This window comes from Pteronotus mesoamericanus, unplaced genomic scaffold, assembly GCF_021234165.1.
Source record: "Pteronotus mesoamericanus isolate MK-2021 breed Mesoamerican mustached bat unplaced genomic scaffold, CSHL_Meso_final contig_263, whole genome shotgun sequence".
NCBI classification, from domain to species: domain Eukaryota; kingdom Metazoa; phylum Chordata; class Mammalia; order Chiroptera; family Mormoopidae; genus Pteronotus; species Pteronotus mesoamericanus.
In genome coordinates, this window is record NW_026555112.1 from 4,407,369 (window position 1) to 4,429,680 (window position 22,312).

General features: G+C 36.7%; 1 protein-coding gene across 2 annotated transcripts in view; it reads right to left on the bottom strand.

The window, feature by feature from the left end:
• Positions 1 to 22,312, bottom strand: part of RIC8B (RIC8 guanine nucleotide exchange factor B) — a 98,983-nt gene that overhangs the window by 22,498 nt on the left and 54,173 nt on the right. For both annotated transcript variants that reach the window (XM_054574583.1, XM_054574584.1), the window contains exons 5-8: positions 20,763 to 20,991; positions 19,869 to 19,964; positions 15,097 to 15,241; positions 3,507 to 3,651 (exon numbers count right to left, since the gene is read on the bottom strand). In XM_054574583.1, the coding sequence (XP_054430558.1) occupies positions 3,507 to 3,651; positions 15,097 to 15,241; positions 19,869 to 19,964; positions 20,763 to 20,991 (615 nt within the window). The remainder of the gene's footprint in view (positions 1 to 3,506; positions 3,652 to 15,096; positions 15,242 to 19,868; positions 19,965 to 20,762; positions 20,992 to 22,312) is intronic.

Here is a 22,312-nt window from a genome sequence, read left to right on the forward strand (position 1 = left end):
CACAGCCCAAACTAGGTAAAGGAAACATCTTCAAGTCCTGGTTTCTGGCTCATTTACTTCAAGAAATATTAAAAACAAAGATCTTTTCATTTGTATAGCGCTGATATGTGGAGACAATTATAATGGGACCTGACTTAGAGCAGCACAACAAACCTTGACCAATGAAAGAAGAAGAAAGTCTTCTGTCGTGTGCTAAAGAAACACCAAGGTTGTGGGTTCAATCCCCAGTCAGGGCACATATAAGAAGCAACCAATGAATGCATAAATAAGTGGAACAACAAATCGATGTTTCTCTCTCTCTATAAAATCAGTTAAAAAAAAAAAAAAAAAGGAAACTATCAGTATAGCAGCTGCCCTAGCTACTGCTCAGAGAAGTATAGTTAAGAAGGTCATGTCCAAGTTGCTTACAATAATGATTTTAAGCTTCTGAATGTGATTATGAACTAGTGTGGGGCATTAAGTGTAAAAGGAGTTATCTTAAAGTTCTGCCCACTTTGGCCATCCTCTCCTTCTGCTCCTCTGTATAACAGTTCTTTATTTTTAATTTTTTAATTTAAAAAAATTTTTTAAATCATGTCTATTCTATTACAGTTGTCTCACTTTTCCCCCTGTTGCCTTCTTCCACCCATCACACCCCGCCCCCCTCTCCCACAGTCAATTCCCCCTCTGTTGTCCATGTCCATGCGTCATTCATACATGTTGTACAACAGTTCTTTAAAGACACCTCTTTGGACCCTTAAGCTCCTAGATACCTAGCATGAAAGCCACTGATCGAAAACGAGCCAAATGTCATTAGATACACATCTTTCAATTGACAGAATGATGTAAAAACCATATCAGCGAGGTATACCACATAAATAGCTCAGGGGCCCCCATGCTCAGAGACATAAAATAAACAGGTATGAAAATTAGAATTTAAAAATTTGGTTTCTCTTTGATCCAATAACAAAGTTTATTTGAAAACTTATACCAAATATTGCTAGATGTACACCAAAAAACTTTGTGGCATATAACTTGATTCTATGAGTATATTCTGTCTAAGTGTGCTAATTACAGAAAGCCATTTCCAGTCCATTAAATACATTTATTTTGACACAAAAAGGACTGTTGTGATATTAACTGTCTCCCATAGCCTGAATGTAAGCTCCATACAATTCTTGGTTTCAGATTCCACTAAAGGATTACAGGTTACCTTGGTGCATTAATCAGAACCCACTTATATTTTCTACAATGGGACTAGGGCCAACTGGATAAAGGGTAATTTCTTTGCTTTTGCCAGTACTAACAACTCTTGTGAATAACTGCATCACAAGAAATGCAGACCCTGATCCTAGGAACACTGACCGGTGAAGATCAGGTGGGGGGTGAGCGATCCTTTCAGACACTGATTTTATAAGCTTCCCTAGATTGGTAAAAAGTTTTTATGACAATTTTTAGGGGTTAAGTTCTTTGAGCTCTTGTTTGCAAAGTACTTTATTCATCACTACCTCCACAAGGACCATTTAAATAAACACTTTTAATTAACAAATTAAACATCCCACTACCATTTCACCTGAAAGCAGGGAAGATGTAAGGAGAAAAAACCAGATGGGAAACACATCTGTATACCTGTGATGAGCCATGTTTAAGAAACACAGGATTTCACAATGGTGATTATTCTGACCATACTAACACACCATTCCTATGAAGAGTGCAGGCCAGGTCCAAAGACTAAAGAAGATCAGGGATGTAAGTCCCAAGTATAGAATCTTCCCAGACAATAACAATATCCAATATCACGATCCTTGATATTTTTAAGCAAATGGTGCTTTCCTGAAATCTAGCATTTCTATTTCCCATACCATTGGGAGAGAACCAGTGTTCTTGCTCGCTCTTTTTCTCTGCTCGCTCTTGTTATTGTAGCATTCTGGTGCTTGCTAGGTATCATTACAGAAGACATCTACTAAACAAGAGCAATAGGTACACATTAAGTTGCAACAATACTGACCACCCACAAATATTTAAAAGAGCTAAGTTGACTGTGTCCACATTCCTGGGTTACAAAGAATGCCTAATGTAATTTCTACTTCATTTAATGTGAGACTTTCAAGTGGTGTATTTTAATGTCTCAAATGGAGAGATATAAAATATTAAACTGATATAGAAATACAGTTTATAGCATGGAAAAAAATAAGAGCGAACAAGACTAACCTATAATTAAATTATAATTAGGGAAAGGTTAAAATATGATTCCTCTATCTTGGCTTCAAATACTTAATAGAGATGTCCACTTTATAACATCTAAATGGTGGCAATCTTAAGAACTTACTATTTTGAGTCACTGCTAGCATTTTTCCCCCAAAGCCTTTTTTTCCCCCCTACAATATACTCTATAAGATCCTGCTGAGGCTGTGAGCACTAAGGATGCTAAAAGTATTGCTATCTACTCAGACCAGAATTGCCAAGAATACAGGCAATATAATTCCTGTATAATTAGGGAATGATCTTTTACCTTCTGACAACCCATTACTTTCATGTCAATAGGTCACAATCTATACTAGAAGAAAGGTGGGGGGCTAATTTTTCAGATAATGAATTTCTATCCTTGACCAACTACTACATGAGCCACACCACACTCCACAAGACCGTGAGTAGAAAACATAGCATGTCAACATCACTGATGCCAAAAGGTAGTTACCCTTTTAACAGTCAGTACTGGAAACCAGAAAACTGAGCTCAAACAATTCCTCATCAGTGGAAACTAAGAAATTTACCTGGCATGGGGATTGAGAGGGAGATGAAAAGGATGGGAAGGGAACAGAAGAAAACAGAGGTGGTTTATTTTGTGACTAAGAATTAGTGTCTTTGATTTGTAAGCACTGACTCAGGGAAGACTTGACAGTCTCTGGTTTGCCTCTTCAGTGCACTAAAGCATCTGTTCAAAGGTAATTTTCTCAGTGTTTGAGTAAAATTAACTGTGAAGCCAAAGTTCTTTCTTTTTGCTAGTAATGTGCTTTGCTGCTTTATTGACTCATAAAGGCTTTTATGCAAGAGGGAAGGCCAGAATGTATGGAACCTACATTTAGCTTTCTGAGAAAGACTGCAGTATGAAATAACCAACTTAGATACTTGGTCTTGGTTATACCTTGTAAAATCTCAACCTATGGAATGAAAGCAAAAAGGAAGCAACAAAACTTTTTAAGTATATGATGGTAAGTATATGGTAAGTATATGATGGTAAAAGCACCATCTCTCTTAGCACTTGGGACAGGGTATTAAACATGTTGAAATCTGTCATGCAGCAGATTTCCTGCAATTATTATCCTTCCTCAGTCTCTTGAAGTCATGAGCTATGACTTCTAAGGCATGAGCTATGAAACTGCCTCTAAAAATACTATTAAACAGAAAGCTTCCAAATCCACAAAAGAAAAGAAACACTTGGAAAATGAGAGACAAAGGGAGTGAAAGGCAAATAACCAACTCAAAGGCACAGACAGAGTTAGGTGAAAAGAAACTTGATACTATACTTTGGTTTTGCATTTTTGTATTCTTCAGTGTCTGTGTCCTCGTCCTCTGAGTACCAATTATCTCCTCTTCCTCCAGCCAAGAGGCCCCTGGCCGCCAACAGTCCTGCAGCGTTCCCGTAGCCAGTGTATTTCAGCAGGCTGTCCACTGCGAAAACAGAACAGGGTTTTAGACAGGGATCCTGGGGTGTGTCATCACCGCTGACCGTTCACCAGTGTGGGGAGGCTGGAGATATAAGCCATGGCAGTAAATCTTAAAGTTGAGAATTTTTCAAAGTGTAATAGCAGTTATGGTGAACTACCTACAAATTCTCCTATGTGCTGTGAGGACCAGAAGTCTTTTCTCCGGTTTCTGAAATTCAAATGGAGCTGATCTGAATAAACTTTGTGGCAGGAGTGAGGCCACTGTGACCACCAGGCCACTGGTAAGGGTGGTGTTTTAAGTTTTTGTTTGCAAACCTTATTTCTTTATTCAGTTTTAGAGAAATGATGATTAGAAACTGGAGTTAATGAGGGTCAGACTGTGATTTCACCAATATAGCTTGTCATATAAAGTTTTTCTTAAACCCTTTATAGGAACTGGAGAGAAAGAAAATAAGCAAACTTAAGGATATTAGCAAATAGAACAGGTTAAGTTACTGCTTTAAAAAAAAAAAAGTCAGCAGCAATATATATGAAAGCACATGGAATCCACTGAGAAGGTAGGCCCAGGAGGCAGACTAGCTGGATTTCAATAATGAACCACTTACTAACAGGTTGACCTTGGATACATTATTTTGCAGCTCTGTACCCCAATTCTCTAATACGGAAATTTGGAATAACACTATCTACCTCACAGGTCAACAGATGCAAAGTGCTTAAAAAAGTGTCTGGCACAAAGTTTTTCCCTGGTAACATTAGGTAAAATGATTTTTGATCATTTTTGACTTATCTTAGTCAACACCAACAAACAAATGAGCCCCAGCAAAGCATCTGGTGCAGGTCCTCTGTGTTACACCTTGCTTTGTCATTGGTGTAAGGTGATTATCTCTAAGGGAAGCAGACACATAAAACTTTTGCAAGGAAGCCTTGAAATGTAGGGACTTTTCTTTGTGGGTATGATTTCTAAGTAGCTTTAAGGAAGATATTGAGCACTCTCTAGCAGCTTTATTTAGGAGCACTTTCTTTTCTTCAGGTACAACTTAAATGTGAACACTAAAATATTCAATCAAAAGATAAAAATTGGCAAAATTTACTTAAGGCTTTCAATAAAATGGCAAAGCCAGATCTACATCTGAAATACTACTGTAATTCAAATCACTTACCTAAAAAAAAGATAAAATAAAGCTGGAGAAGATTCAGAGGAGGGCAATTAAAATGACTTTGGGAACTTTGGGCAGTGGACAGGGAAACAGGTGGGTAAAGAAAGGAGATATATATGATAAGAACATGAAATCATGACAGGTGTGGAGAGGATGACTAGTCCAGGAGAGCAGTTCATTAAATTTTCAAATGCTTGTGCTACATGGTACCTCTCTTGACACTGAAAATAAAAGGAAGTCCTATCTTCAAAGAATATAGCAAGCTAGTGCAAAAAGAAACATAGATTAATAATATAAATAAAGTTTACACTATAAGTTTCAACCATTTGCTACTTTAAAACCTATTGGTAACTATGGTTTCTTTGGTAACAATTCTCAGTGGATACTCAATAAAATCATATTAGAATTTAAAGAGAGATCATGGTGGTATAATTTGAAAGCCCTCTGAATAAATCTGTTATTATTTCTTGCATTCAATACCTCTGAGGCAGGACAGTAAGAAGTTAGGAAAATTCCTTGGCCAACTTCTTTCCTATGTTTTTAGAGAGCGAAAGCAGCCCCGCCTAGTCTCCCTCCTGTTGCTGCTTCTACCATAGGCCCTTTGTTGCTCCACTGTCCCCAGCTTTAATAAATGTACTCTCAAAATCGTCTGCACTCATGTTGTGAAATCTTTCCTGCACGAAGTCAAGAAACCACACACCGCCAGCTGGCCTCAGGCAGACCCGCTCCGGGCCCAGCAGCAGTTCTGTAAGATGAAGTCGTTTAGTTAAATTACTGAATTCTTAATGGGTTCTTAGGGAAAGTGAATATCTAGTGTATACAGGTATTCTTAATATTTGTGGAATCAGATACAATCTTAATGACACAAAGTCACTGAGGCCAGGAGATCACAGATCTGAACCCACATGGCACTGATACTCTCACTGTATTTTGATAGGGTTTATTTTTTAACAAATAAGGATATTTAGTGGTCCAGAAAAGAAATATTCACTGAAATCGTAAAAGTCTAAATTGAGATATGAATGGTTTAATTGATTATACCTAAAAACAAAATAACAATAAAAAAATAAACAAAATATAAATAACCATCTTCAATGGCTAAAGATGAAAAGTTTAAGGATTCAGCCCTAGCTGGTATGGCTCAGTGGATTGAGTGCTGGCCTGTGAACCAAAAGGTCGCTGGTTTGATTCCCAGTCTAGGGCACATGCCTGGGTTGTGGGCCAGGTCCCCAGTAAGGGGCATGTGAGAGGCAACCTCACATTGATGTTCTTCTCCCTTTCTTTCTCCCTCTCTTCCCCTCTCTAACAATAAATAAAATCTGAAAAAAAAAAAAGAATTCAGAGTTTTATCAAAGTCCAAAATAGGTTTAAAAAAAGTAGAGAGAACACTAAATAACCTGTCTTATGCAGAATATCCTCCTAGAAGCTAGTTAATAGAAAAAATCCCCAGCACTTTCATGAAAATAATGCTTACTGCTCATTCAGAGGAACAAACATTATGTACCAACTCTCTGACAGCTTCAGTTACAAAGATGATTTAAAACATCCTGCCTTCAAAGTAGATGAGGCTATAGCATAAAATACTTAAAATGGGCCTTGGGGTGGGAAGACAAATGGACTACAAAATCCTCAAAGTGAGAAGCATTTTCCTTGTGAAGCTCTGATTGACATTATGCATTTTCAGTCCTTGGTTGGGAATCTGCATATGTAAAGGACATGTAAGTGGTTGGCACCCCTAACCCCTACACTGCTAAAGGGTCAACTGTTATTTGGTGGAGTGTTTCTAGCTACATTTTAGTTTATTTTTAAATACACCATATAACATCCTACTTGATACTGGGGAAAGTACTAAAAAGGAAAATGGACTGAACTTGGATATGGTGAGCTGCCAAGGCAAAGAAAAAGTATTCTGGTGGTCTTTAAAAGAAAAAGAAACACACAGATATATGTATTCTTTGTCAGAGCAACCATCCATACAGTTAGGTGAAACTACTGCAAAAATGAAACAAATAGAATTCCGTCAGAAACTTGAGAGAAGTATTTCACCATTATTTTATCAAGAGGGCACCATGACCAGAGGAAAGCAAACAGCAGCACACTGCGAAGTCAGAACTGCACTGGCAGCCATGGAATTACCGCTTCTACAAACACGGGTTTTATCATACTCTACTATGAAAACAAGAAAGAGGTTTTGCTCTTTAACCAAGGAAAAAGAATGGCAGAGCCACATTCTGCCAAAAACTATTCCTCTTTCTCTGCTACACAGAAAAGGATTTATAATCCTTTCTTTCCAAATACTGCAACTTTTAGAAATCCTATACCACCTTCCTCTATTTAACTCCCCCTATTCCCAGCCTCACATCCCTCCACACAAATGCCCAATACATCTTTGTAAAGCAAAAACATGACATTACCACCTTCCTGGATAAACTTCTAATTTCTACCCTAAAAGCTGAAGCTCAAGTTCTAAAACAGAGTTTAAAGGGTTCTTCATTTTCTGACTTCTGCTTTACTTTCCAAACTCTTCTCCTAATTAGTCCTGCACATTGTGAATTCCTCACACTTTGCACTAGTTTCTTCCTGTACATACCGAGGCTGTTTCTCATTTCTCTGTCTTCTTCTGTGAAGACTTTTTTGGACCTTTGCCACACCATCCAACTGTCCCCTCTCCCAGGCTGCCACAGTACCTGGCACACTCCTCTCTTACAGTGCTTACCGTAGCACACTGCAATCATTCCTTTATACGGAGAGATCCACCAGACAATGTGCAGGTGGGCAGAAGTAGGTTTAATTTGGAAAAACTACTTCTTATGGAAAAATAACACAATAATAAATAATAGAAGAATAAACTCTGTTTCGCATACAGTTGTAAGCATACTTTAGCCCACCCTGTATTCACCACAGTGAATTAATAGAGAGCACAGATGTCTGCTCTTTTATTGAACACTTATGGGACACCTACTATCTAGCTGTAAGGTACTTTGTTAAATACGAGGGATCCAAAGATGAAGAAGACATGATCTCTGACCTAAAAAAACCTAATGTCTAGAATGAAAGTTCAACAGATAAAAAAAATTTACAACATAGCAGATGCAGAAAGTAGTAAAAACAGAGATACATGAAAAAAAACAATACGAAGAAGAGAATAATGAACTCTGTTGGATGATCAGGGTTATCTTCAGAGAGATGATACTTAACCTGATCTTCAAGAATAAATAAAGCTCACCTTGCTAACAAAGATGGGGAAAGGTATTCCATGGGAAAAGAACAGCGTCTGCTAAGTCATGAAGATATACCAAGAAACTGTGCAGTATAATCAGGCAAGAATCAAGAACTTAACAGGATTGAGAATACACAATGGAGAGAGGCATGGAGGAAAATTTTGGATTTTACCATGCAGGTGACAAAGAGTCATTAAAAGTTTTACAGGGGGGAATGATAAGATTATATTTGTATTTTTAGAATAATCCCTCTGTTACATGGAAGACAAACTGAAGAAAACTTGACCAGAAAGAGAGATGATACTTTACTAGTTTATTAAGTGATATTTACATTTGGGAATCCCCCGCAAATACGCTAAAACAGAAGTCAAGAGACAGAATAAGATCACCCAGGGAGCAATGTAAAGTAAGAACAGGGGCCAGAAAAGAACTGTAGAGGACAGTGTGGCAATTAAATGTGGACCAAGTTAGGCATTAGCAAATGAGACTAAAAGAAAAGACAGAGGTAGTTCAAAGAAAATATAGGAGTGCATAGCAGCAAGAAATAGGGTGGTCAACAGTATCAACTGCTATGAGAGATTCAGTAAGAAAAAGACGAAAGAATACCTACAGTGTAATTTGTTAGTTACCTTGTGACCCGAGAGCATTTTCAATGGAATCTGGGCGGGAAGGGAATGGCGGTGGAAGCCTGACTGGCAGCGAGCTGAAGCCCGAGTGGGCTTCATCCGAAAGGAAAAGCAGGTCAATCTTTCAAGATGCTAAGATGTGCAGGACATGAAGATGCATAGAGGTTGAGGAAAACATGGGGAGAACTAAAAAACAAAAGAATAGAGGGTAACAACGGATGGAACAAGTCTTCTGAGAAGACAGGAAGAGGAAAGATCAACAGGAAAGGGCGACTGTTAAGCTCCAAGCTGAAGAGACACCTGATCCTCTGAGAAAGGAGACAAAAGTAAGTTTATAAAGGTGTCGGGGGTATGTGCTGAGGGATGTCATATGTCTGCATTCAACTCCCACCACAATGCCTAGCACACACTGGGCATGTAATGAATGTATTAAAAGGGGAGGGGGAATCCAACAAAGGCAGGGAGTTTTACAAATTATTTTTAAGTGTAAGGCCTAACTTTAGGTCCCCTTTAGAAAGTACGTAATTTTTCAGAGCAGGTAGTAAAAGTTTAGTGTTGTCAGGGCTCCACAAAACAAGTTAGTAGCATGAGCACAAGTTAACTTGTGGACCACTGTCAGCTGGTGACAGTTTAGCCTGGCACAGATGGGTACTGAACATACTGGGATAGTTCTTTTTGTGTCAAGTCTTCCACAGAATTTTGTCCTCTCTATTTCACCCCATTTCAATTTTCCTTCTTAATCTAGTCTCCGTGTTCCTAACTCAAATTGACAGTCGCTTGTCTCTACTTAGTGGTCTGGCTTTTGAGCCTTGATCAGGGTACCTTCACTTGCTTTCTTTGTAAAAAAAAATTAATTATATTTTTTCCATTACCATTTGTCCCCCTTAAACTCCCCTCCACCCCAAATCACCACACTGTTGCCCCTGTCCGTGTCCATGAGCCCTTTTCCCCTTTTGCACCATCCCTCTACCCCTCAACCCTCACCCCACCCCACACCGCCCAGAGCTGTCAGCCTGCTCTGTATCTGAAGTCCCACTTCTGGGAATTTATCTGAAGAAACCCGAAACACAAATTAAAAAGAATATAAGCACCCCTATGCTCACTGCAGCATTATTTACAACCGCCAAGATTTGGAAGCAGCCCAAGTATCTATCAGTAGATGAGTGGATAAAATAACTAAGGGACATATACACAATGGAACACTACTTGGTCATAAAAAAGAAGGAAGTTTTACCCTTTCAAACAGCATGGATAGACCTGGAGAACATCATGCTATGTGAATAAGCCAGTCAGAGAAAGAAAAATGTAATACGATTTCACTTATATGTGGAATCTAATGAACAAATTGAACTAAACATGCAAAAGAGACTCACTGTGAGCAGGATGACAGCTCTAGGGGTGGGTGGTTTAGGGGGTGGCGGGATCAGGCAAAAAGAAAAAGGACTCATGGACGTGGACAACAGTGTGGTGCTTGAGGTGGGGAGGAGGTATAAGGGGGATAAATGATGAGAAAAATACAATAAAAATAAATTAATTTGCATTTCTCTGATGATCAGTGACATTTAGCATCTTTTCATATGGCTATTGGCTATCTGTATGCCCTCTTTGGGAGTGTGTGTTCAGATCCTTTGCTCATTTTTAAGTCGGATTGTTTGTTTTATTTGGTGTTGGGTTTTTATAAGTTCTTTATAAATTTTGGATATTAACCCCTTATCAGATGCACTGGTGAATATGTTCTCCCATTCATTCATATTACCCAAAGCAATCTACAGATTCAATGCAATTACTATCAAGATACCAAAAATGTATTTCACAGAACTAGAACAAGTATTTAAAGAAAATTATGTGGAACCATAAAAAGTCATGAATAGCAATAGCAATCTTGAAAAAAAGAACCAAGTTGGAGGAATCATGCAACCTAACATCAAACTACACTATAAGACTATACTCATCAAAACAGCATGGTACTGGTATAAAAATAGACACACAGATTAATGGAATAGAATAGAGAGCCCAGAAATAATCTCACATCTTTATAGTCAACTAATATTTGACAGAGGAAGCAAGCAGATACAATAGGCCAAAGATAGTTTATTCAATAAATGGTGTTGGGAAATCTGGACAGGTAAGTGCAGAATAATGAAAAGAGACCACCTTCTTACACCACACACAAGAATAAATTCAAAATGTATTAAAGACTTAAATGTTAAACCTGAAACCATAAAAATCCTAGAAGAAAACACAGGTAGTGAAATCTTGGACTTTGCTTGTAGCAATATTTTACCTGATATAACTCTGCAGGCAAGGGGAACAAAAGAAAAAATAAACAAAGCAACTACATCAAACTAAAAAGTTTTTGTACAGCAAAGGAAACCATCAACAAAATAAACGGTATCTGCACTTTCAAACAGCTTTGAATATCCTTAAAAGGGAAGTTCAGCCACTTGAAAATTTTTTTAATTTTGATACAGTCCATCTCCAAACCCAACCCAAATTCCAAAATCTGATAACTTTTATCAGTTGAATGAGGACTACACTTTTTTTTTTGCGAGAAGGTTTTAAAATTAGAATTAGTTGACAGCATTTAAAAACTGAGAGATTTTATGTAAAAGTTTGGAGTCTTGGTTTCTCCTAGAAAATAATGTAAGATTTGGTAAAAATGGCTACATGTTCCTTCACGGTAATAATCAGCTGTTCCTCAGTCCCAACCTACTATATCCCCCACAATGAGCTAAGTGTCAAGTTTTCATTTATCTTCTTATGTCCATTTGACTAACTTTTATCACCAGCCTGGCACTTGTAGGCATTAAGTTATAACCATTGAAAAGAAAGTAAATAATATGAGGGCAGAGAACTTATTTATCTTGTATAGATACCTCTGTATTCCCAGGCTCAAAAAGTATTTGTTAAATTAGTAAATTTTTATTCCAGAAGAATAAATCTACTAAGCTTTATATCAAATTGGAAGGAAAAGCAGGTGAGTATATATGAATTGTTAAAGGTCAAATGAAAAAGATACAGTTTTGCTAATATGGATTGGCTTTGGGCTCAAAGTTAGGACTATGAAACACAAATACTGGGTCCAAGTGGGAACAAAGCTAATCATTTGAAAAACAATGAACAAACTCCTTTATAAATGCATATGTTATCTTTGCTATGACATTAACTAAGTCATTAGAAAGGTTATTATATTTAGATATAAATGTCTATACTATATTTGCTGACATTCTCTAAGTCATTAGTAACTTGACTACATTTAGATTATACAATTCATATATTTAGATACATAATTATAGAGGAAATAAACTTATTTTTCCCCATTTAATAACTTTTAGAAGTAACACAAGAAATGCATGCTCATTGTAGGAAAAAAATTACAAAATACAGAGAACTAAAAAAAAGTTTACAGTCATCCTACTACTCAGAGGTAACAGTGGATACTATTTTGATAAACCTTTTTTAATGGATACTTATGTATGTGGTTTAGATTTGTCTGTGTGTGTGTGTGTGTGTGTTTGTGGGTATAAACACACATATATAATTATACTTTAAAAAAAGCTAATTTTTGATCTCAGAAAAATCAATTCAGTTAGTATTTGCAGATTATATGCATATATGCTAGGCACTATACCTGTCATGTCTTTTTTCATGAAAGAATTGAGTTATTTAAAAGAGCAGATGTTAAATAACTAGTCTATGATAATTGTTGAAGGTAATTATTATGAAAGGAAACATGGCAGAATTGAATGATAAGACTCAAATTTGGGCTTCAGCCCTAAGTAACTATGTAACCTTGGATAAGTTACCGAAAGGCTCTCAAATGCCTCTTTTATGGCACTGAAGTAGTATTTATCTTAGAGGGTCCTTATGAGAATTAAATGGGATTATGGAATAAGACATTCAGCACATGGTATCTCAACATGTAATAGCTGCTATTATCATTGTTATGATATTGATCAAATTATGTTGCTAATATACATCATAATAGAAACTGAAGTGGTTGGATCAGTCAGAAATGAGGTTTAAGAATTCAATGGATACAACTCAATAGCAAAAAAAATGAATACAGCTGACCCTTAAACAACACAGGTTTGCATTGTGCATGTGGGTTCTCTTCTATGCATATTTTCCAATAAATATGTACAGTACTGTAAACATATTCTCTTTATAACTTTACCATTTGTTTTAAGCTTACTTTATTGTAAGAATACAGTATATAATCCATAAACAAAACATGTGTTGACTGTTTAAGTCTCCATCAACACTAAACTATTAATAGTTAAATTTTTGGGGAGTCAAAGTTACATGTGGGTTTTCAACGGTGTGGGAGGTCAGCACCCCTAACCCCCTATATTGTTCAAGGGTTAACTGTAGGTTGATTATAAGTGGGCAAAGAACCTGAATAGGACTTTTTCCAAGAAAGACATAGAAATGGCCAATAGCACATGAAAAGATGCTCAACATGACTAATCATCAGGGGAATGGATAACAAAACCACAAGACATAACCTCACACCTATTAGGATGGCTTTTATCAAAAAGAAAAGTGTTGGCAAGGATGTGGTGAAAAGGGATTCCTTGTACACTGTTGGTACAAATATAGTTAGTGCAGCTATTATGGAAGACAGTATGGAAGTTCCTCAAAAAATTAAAAATAGAATTACCATATGATCTAGCAATCCAACTACCGGGTATATTTCCAAAGGAAATGAAATCAGTATCCCCAGGAGAAACCTGCATTCCCATGTTCATTGCAGCATTGTTTACGATGGCCAATATATGGATATGAGTTAAGTGCCCACCAACAGATGAATGGATAAAAGAAAATATGGTAAATACATATATATACATACACAAATATGTTATTCAGCCTTGATAAGAAAATCCTGCTATTTGCAAGAATATGGATAAACCTAGAAAACATTATGCAAAGTGAATAAGCCAGGTACTGTACAATCTCACTTATATGTGGAATCTTAAAAAGAAATGACGAAAAAGACAACTCATAGAACCAGTACAATGGTCGTTACCAGGGGTACAGTGGGGGATATGCGAAATGGGGAGATGCTGGTCAGAGTACAAGCCTTCAGTTATAACATGAATAAGTTCTGGAGATCTAATATACAGCATGATGACTATAATTAACACTGTATTATTGTACAGTTGAAATGTGCTAAGAGAATAAATCTTAAGTGTTCTCAACACACATACACACACACAGTAATTATATGAGATAGTGGATATATTAACCTGGCGTGGTAATAGTTTCACAATGTATATTTGTATCAAATCATCATGTTATGTACTTTAAATGTACACAATTTTATTTGTTAATTATACCTTGATAAAGCGGGGGTAAAAACAAAATTCAACTGACATAAGATTTTGAGAGAAGTAAGTAAAGTTTTCTACTTCTAAATGATCTATCTCACAAAACTTGGGTACTATAAAAGAGTGGAATATAAAATCTGCTTAGATAGGACTTTTATTCTAGTACATTCATAAACTAGGAGATGAAGAAATAGAAAAAGGTAAGAATATCAGAATAATAGTCAAAGTGCCTTGTTTGGAAAACATGCCTTTCACAGAGCAAATAACCCATACAATTTTAGGAAATATATTAAATTGTTAGATATATTTCAGAAGGCAATCACTTTTTTATACTTATAGTATTTATTACACTGTTATGCAGTTATGTTGTACAGTCATTTTTAAATATCTTTCTACTTCTATCTTACCCTTTCTGAAGGATAAAGACCATCTCATGCGTTTTTGTACTTCCATCTAGTATACAGCTCGTATTCTAACAATTTATTGACTAAAGAACTTAGTCAACGGCCCTGACCAGTGTGGATCAGTTGTTTGGGCATCATCTTGCAAAGTGAAAGGTCACTGATTTGATTCCTGGTCAGCGCACATGCCTGGGCTGCGGGTTTGGTCCCCAGTCAGGGCACGTATGAGACAACAGATCGATGTTTCTCTCTCTCCCTCCCTTTTTCTCTCCCTAAAAATAAATAAATAAAATCTTAAAAGAAAAAAAAAAAAAGAACCTAGTGAAGAAACCAAAGCTCCGATAGCTTTAATTCCAAGAGGAACTAAAAGGGGAACTAACCCAGCCCTTTGTCTGATTATCAAAACTGCAGCACCTGAATTAGTTAAGCAGCTTTTTCATAATGGATCCAGGTCCTGCGTCATCAACACTTAAGTGTGGGTTAAGGATATAGAGGGCAGAGTTTAAATATGAGTGTGTTTGGTAGTATATCTGCCTGTCTCGATGAATTGAGAAGCATACAGAAAATTATTACTTTTAGTATCTCTTTAGGCCTCTAAAGAACAGATAGAGAGTAACCTCTGAAAAGGGTGGAATGGTATGGCTACTACTATGAGAAAGATTTCTCAAACTTCCTCAGAAAAATAAAGTAGAGGGCAAGGAGAGTTTAACCTACCTCTCTCCTTGCAAAGGACAAAAAGGAATTCAGCAGCAATTTGTTTGACTCCAAGGTCAACATGTGTCATGAGGCGCACCAGCTTATTTCTCACAGTTGAGCCAACTTCAGGTCGATTTGTCACATCCCTCAGTGGTGGTAAAACCTAATAGTACAAATGCAAAAAACATCATCAATTGTGGGTACTAGAGCAAGCAAGGATGACATCATGAAACTGGTTAGTCTTGTAATGCCCACTGAGCTCAGTTTTGTAGGAGTGGAAAATAACATTTAAAAAATAAATAGGTTTGCTTCCAAATAAAATAAAACTAAACAACAATAACAAAAACAAACCTCAAATAAGTTCATGCCTGTAGTGACATTTTGTCTGAAGAGAAACATCTCTTCACTGTACCAGCATGATATACTCAAATCCATTTCTGAGCTTCTACTCCTCACAGCACCTGGAATGCCTCTGCTTGCCTCTATAGAAATCCATTTTACAGTCTGGGTCAAGTTTTTTTTTATTCCATGGAGGCTTCCTTAATACACTCACTCATACTGATTTTCCCCTTCTTTTAATTCCTGCAACATTTTCTATTTACCAGAAGAAAATCTGTATTTATATTTTCTAGTTGTTTTATTGTATAATAAAATGGCTATTAATTACTTCCTATGTGCTAGTTGCTATAATAGACGATACATACTATTCTCTATAATCAATCTTCACAGGAACCTTGCAAAGGAGTTAGTGACATCACCATCATCCCTATTGTACCGACTGAGGCTGGGAAGGCTTATGCAACTTGCACTCAGTCACCCATGCACCTAACTCCCTCCCCTCTTCAGGGTCTCCTCTTATCTCACCAGTTGTTTTATCTCAGTTTCTTCTGATTCGCTTCTCTTCTGTTTTCTGAGTGTTGGAATATTCAAAGATTGAGTTCTTGAGCAATATTTCTTCACTATTTTCACTTACTCTGTTGGTGATCTCACTCAGTTTTATGGTGTTATATGGTCTCTACATACTGATAGCTCCCTAAGTTACATCTGTCTTGATTTCTTCCCTGACCTCCAGATTTTTATAGGCCTCTCAAATTTAGCATGTCCTAAACAGAACTCTTGATGCTCGCTGCAAAGCTGCTCCTCCCTCCATGGAACTCCTTAAACACACCGAGCACCTTCCTGCTTCTTGGCCTTTGCATTTGTTGCTCTCTCTGCCCAGAAAATCTTTTTCTCAAAACTTGCAATGGCTATTCCCTTACTCCCTCAGGTCTCTGTTCAAATGTCACTTACAGGAAGACTCCTCGACCAACTACATAACAAACCTTTACCACTGTCTTTTTTACCACTCCCTCACTTTAATTTTCCTCATGGCATTTATCACCACCAGACACAGTATATATTTATTTCTTTATTGCCTGTCTTCTTCTACGAGTCAGTGGGGCATGGGAGCAGAAATTTATTTCTGTTTTGTTTGCTGTTCTCAGTGCCTGCCGTACTATAGGCAATAATTCCTGATTGAAGGAAAAATAAATTAATTCAAGTCACTTTTAAAAAGTGACTTCTATAAACTAGGCACTATACTAATAAATGAGGACAGAGTCAAATAATAATTTACTGTGCCAGACCCTGTATATGTACATTATTTTACTTAATCTGTTCGACTTATTTTCTTCCTTCCCTCACTCCCTGTACTGTGTGCCTACCATGTATCAGGAGGTACTGGAGGCAATGGAGATAAAACTGTGGATAAAAATGGAAACTAAGTCTCATAAAATCAAGTAATCTACACAAAGTGTTTACAAAACCCATATTTTAATATCCCTGAAAGGGGAGGGTAGAGCACAATACTCTGTGCTCTATATGCATGAAGTAATTGTACAGTGAAGTCTTACTATTTAAGTCAGTCAACCATACTGAATTTAGCTCCTATTTCTAGAAGAATGAGACATGTAACAAATGGTTTCAGGTAGCATGTTGCTATAGTTGCAGAGTACAGAATCTGTTAACAAAAGTTATCACATAAAAATTTTGTTAGCTATATTTTGGGCTCCTTAGAACAAGTGAAATTTTGATGTTTTTATTGTTATATACCACTTCCAGACAAACTGCATAGGTATGGACCTTTTTCATTACCTCCCAAATACTACCCTCCAACAATTTTTCTTTTCTTTGACAAATCTTGTTTCGCTCCTCTTTCAAGTTCAAAGCATCCTCATCTTTTCTATAAGCCTCTCCAGACTAACCCAACCTAGATCAGTAATTTCTACCATCTGTTCTCTTTCTGCCTGCCCAAATACAGAATACTCAGGACTAATTTCCTTTGGGTATGCATGAGTAGGATTTAATTAGGAATTAACTATAGGGCATAATAATTAATTAGCCATGATTCCATTTACACTATTATCAAAGCTAATCATCTGTTACTTTAAGTTCTGTCTTTCCTGTTTTCATACTCTATAGTGCATCCTTCTCTGAAGGAAAGTGGATTTTTGTACTGTGCCTTGCATCTTTAGTTATCTTGTACATGTCATATCTCAACTACTTATCTATAGTGTTTCTTTGGGAACAAGGAGTGGCTCTCATACCCTTTTGTATCGACATAATGTGTGACCCAAGGCTTTCATATAAAGAAGTTGTTTAACAAATAAGTTTTTTTGGCTGTCTTGGTTAGAGATAGTAAAATCCAAACAGTTCAGTTGTACTTGGATCTCCTATGTGAAGAAGCTAAAATGTATAAAAGTTAAAGTATTATCATTTATTATTCTTCATCAAGTCCTCCTAGTCACGGTAGAATGTCTTAACATAGACAAACTTGGAAATGACCTTAATTCATTAATTAGCTAGTTTATTTTGCTGTAACAATTATTGATGCTTTCATAATACCTCTCTCTTCCTCCAACAGACTGTAAATTTCTCAAAGACTCCCTACTTTCCTATCTCGCTTCATCATCAATATGTACTAATGTGCTTTCCACATAGTGAAGTGCTTATTAAATCTTGACCATAAACATACAGAGGGGGAAATGAACCTGCTTCATTTATGAGGGGAAATTCTATACGGCAATAAATGAACAATGGGGTGAATGGTGTTATCATGTTCTGGAATGTGTAAAGAAAGAGAAGAAACAGGGTGGAGGGGATGGAAAATCAAGAAATTAGTTTGGGGTATGTTCAACTTAAGATAACATACATCCGCCTTGGCCAGTATGGCTGTTAGTTGGAGCATCGTCCAGTAAACCAACAGATTGTAGATTTGATTCCAGGTCAGGGCACATGCCTAGGTTGTGGGTTTGGTCCCTAGTCGGGAGGGATATGAGAGACAACTAATTGATGTTTCTCTCTCACATCGATGTTTCTCTCTCTCTCCCTTTCCCTTCCCCTTTCTCTAAAATCAATAAGCATGTCTTCGGGTAAGGAAAAGAAAAGATAGGTATAACTTAACTACACATCCAGTGGGAGGAGATGAGTAGTTAGTTTGCTATGTAAGTCTAGAGCTTAGGGGATAGGTAAGGACTGGAGATAGAAATTTGGGAGTCATCAGTATTTAGATAATGTTCAAAACCATGACTGCTGAATGAGATCAAAATAAGTAAAAAGACAAGACAGGGTGAGTATACAAGTCTTTTGAGGAATACTCTGCTAAAGAAGAGCAGAGAAGTGGGGAAGCAGCTTGAGGAGTAGGGTTAAGGGAGGATTTTTTTTTTTAAATTTTTGCTTATAATGGAAGATGCGTTTGGGTGTGAACAAAAAAGACCAGTACATTAAAAAAATATTAATGTAAGAAGTAGGAATAAATGCAGGAACCAATTTCTTGGAAAGATGAGAGGGAAAGGGATCCAGGATAAAAGTGCAGAGGCTGGTCACAGAAAGGAAGCAGGGATACTCCATCCATTGTGACTGGGGGGCAGACAAAAGATATGGTGGTTCAGATGCAGTGATGGAAAGGTGATTTCTTACCATGACCTCTAACTACTACCATCCTACTTCAAACCTTCATCATCAGCTCTCTCTGGGCTGGTCTCCCTCATATATACTTACACTTCTAGTCTATCCTACATACACTAGCCAGAGTTATCTTTAAATGAGGTCCCATTACTCCCCTGCTCCGAATTGTCCAATGCGTTCCCATTTCGCTTAAAGAGAATCAAAAGTCCTATATGATCTTATGTTATCTAGTTCTTGTCTACCTCTCGTACTTCATTCAGGATTCTCCCCCTTGCACACTGTTATCTAGACTTCTTACTTTTTCTTACGCATTCCAAAGCATCCTCTCCTCTCAGGGACTTCAAACTTGTTCTCTCTGGTACATCGCTCTTCCAGAATATTCTCAGAGATCCTTTTCTTACTTATTCAAGCTGCTCAAATGTTCTTTCCTTAGAGAGGCCCTCCCTTATTCCTAAGTCTCCTCTTCTCCTGCCACACCTGTCTTTAGAATACTTATCACTACAAATGATGTAATTTGTCATTACATCAAATATTTTTATTTACTTTTTGTCCCCCTCCTATAAGGTAAATTCCTCCAGGCAAAGACTTCACCTGTACTTCAATGCTTAGAGCACAGCATACAGTAGATTTCAATAAATATTTGTTGACTCAATGAATAAATGACCCCAAAAAATAGACAGGGTCACTAATTTCTGGATTAGGAAGATTTCAAAAATTAAAACAAACTTTTCGGAGTTTTGCACTTTCTGAAAAAAAATTATGAGAGAATTCAACTCATTAATTTTATGTTTCAAAAATCCACATAGAAGATTAACATTTTCATGTAATATGCATTAAGCAGTTACCTGATCTTTGAGAAATTTTCTGATGTTTCGATGGGCTCGGGAACATTCTGTTAATAAGCTGAGGACTGGAGTTAGGCCCTCTCTGTAGCTGCTTCCCTGAAAAGCAAACCGTACATGCTACATTAGTTTAGTTTCTAACAGTATTACTTCTTTCCATATAGCAGCATATAATACACCTTTTTGAGGGGAGACATTTTACTTTACCAAAATTTTAAAAATTATTTTAAGAAACTATTTTTCTAACAATATTCCCATTTTATCAGTTACCTTCATGCTTCCTGAGGCTTCCTTTTATCCTTCCTCAATGTTGCTGTTTTTTGTAGGGCCCTCACTGGTTTAACCAAGGGGCTTAAATGAGGCAAAGGTTTAGGTGCCCCTGCCGCCCAACCACCTTGCTGCCTTTCAATATAGTTGTCTGACAACGCAGGTAACAGATGAGAGAAAACAAGCAACTCACAACAAATGTAAAGTTGGTGATTTTTCTTTTAAAGGTATCTTTTAGGTATCCGCAAAGCATTTACCATTATGTTTCTTGATGGGGGGGGGGGGGGGGGGGGGGAGGACAATTTTTACTTTCAGGATTTACAAAATACCTACATGGAAAGGTAATTTTTCCTTTGTTTTCAGGCACTAGTCCAATTTTGGTGTTGTGGCAACACAATTTTCAGATTTAAACAAATAAATTCACTTGGTTTCAGCAATTTATGTATTATATGTAATATATTATATTCACATATTATAATAAAGTGCTTTCCAGAGTACAAATAATTATGCAAGATGCCAGCTTTTTGAAAAAGCTTAGACTTAAAAATCATATCCTGTGATGTTTGCATGTTTGACATATTTACATTCTTTATAAGCATTTTCCCAGGGCTTCCATTTTATCAGCCTTACCTTGTCTATTCTCTTCTCCATAAAATTGAGTAAAACATGAATGGCCTCCATATTCATACCATTGTACACCATCATATTGTTTTTCAAAACTGTTTCTTTCTCAGCTGTTTTATCACTGGGGAGTTCATCTAGAGTCGTTGCCTCTTGGGCTGTTTCTTCATGGGTTAATGGACAAATGAGAACATCCAAACAAGAGACCGGAACATTGCTTAAAAGGTTGACTGCATTGCTGAAAAGCAATGTAAAAACACAGTATTTTAATCTGATTGAATAGTCCTTTAAAATACAAACATAATAAGAAGTTCAGAAGTGACTTTTAGGAGTCAATTAAAATTTTTCTTTTTCAAAATGAGCCTTTAATATTACTTGCCATTTACTGACTAAGAGATAGAAAATAAAGAGAACTATTTCAAATACACATAAGACAAATTAAAAGAACAGATGTTAAACGGACACACACAATCACATGATGTCATGTCACTTTCTGAAATGCTAAAATAGGAATTAGCGAGCTTTAATGTCAGCTCTTTAGTTTTATTACAACACAATACTAGATTTGCTTTTTTCCTTGGGGCTTTAAATCCTTTTGTGGATCTACCAGTGTTTTATTATTCCTTAGATTACAACATAAAGCATTTGAGAGGCACTGTATATAAGCAGCTTATCACAGAGGCAGCAACATTAAAAACCAAGTATCACAGGATTAAGTTTTGTTCTTTCTAGGTGTAGAAAACACAATTTTTAGATCACCCCATTTTTTTTGTAAGACATTTGTAGAAAATGGGTAATGGGGCTTTTTCTTGTTCTCTCATCACCAGGTCTCTTTGAAAGAGGACAACACAGTTATTTTCGATCTCTATCCCTGAGGCCTTTCTGCTATATGTTAATGAATACACAAAAGCACAGAATGCACACCAGTAGGGGGAACCCAAACCTTATATTTTTGGTATTTCCTAAAAATCTTGCACTCTTGCTCAGTGTATAAGAGATTAAAATGATAGCAACAATTTAAAAATTAGACTTGTTCTCAATGAACATATTTCCCTTCATGCGCTATTTCATATTCTTTCAAAGGAGGGTTGGTTTCTGTGCTAACTGGATCTTAGAAGCCTGCGCCTCAGACTTCCTGATAAACAACAATGGAAAGACAGGCATTACATTTCCTAGTGACAGAGAAGCACATCTAAAAATAACCACATCCTGACTAAAAATAAACTCTTGCAAATGCAATTTAGAAGTCTAACCACTTGGAAACCAAATTCAGGGCTTAATGTATCTGATGCTGTCTTAATTTAGATCGCAGTAGTTCCTTTCAATTTAGATTATAGTGACACTCTCAAAAATACAGTAAAATGAACAACAAAACAGAAGTAAAATACACGTTTTTTTCCCCTCTCCTTTACCCTGAAGTGTGGGCTCCATTTCCCCCCAAATGAGTATTTCTTTCCTTCCTTTTTATATTATGGGAAAAATTATTAACAAATCAAAGTTTTAAAAGTAGACAATGCAGAGCAATGAGTGGTAATGTAAAGGATATCAAAGAAATCTGA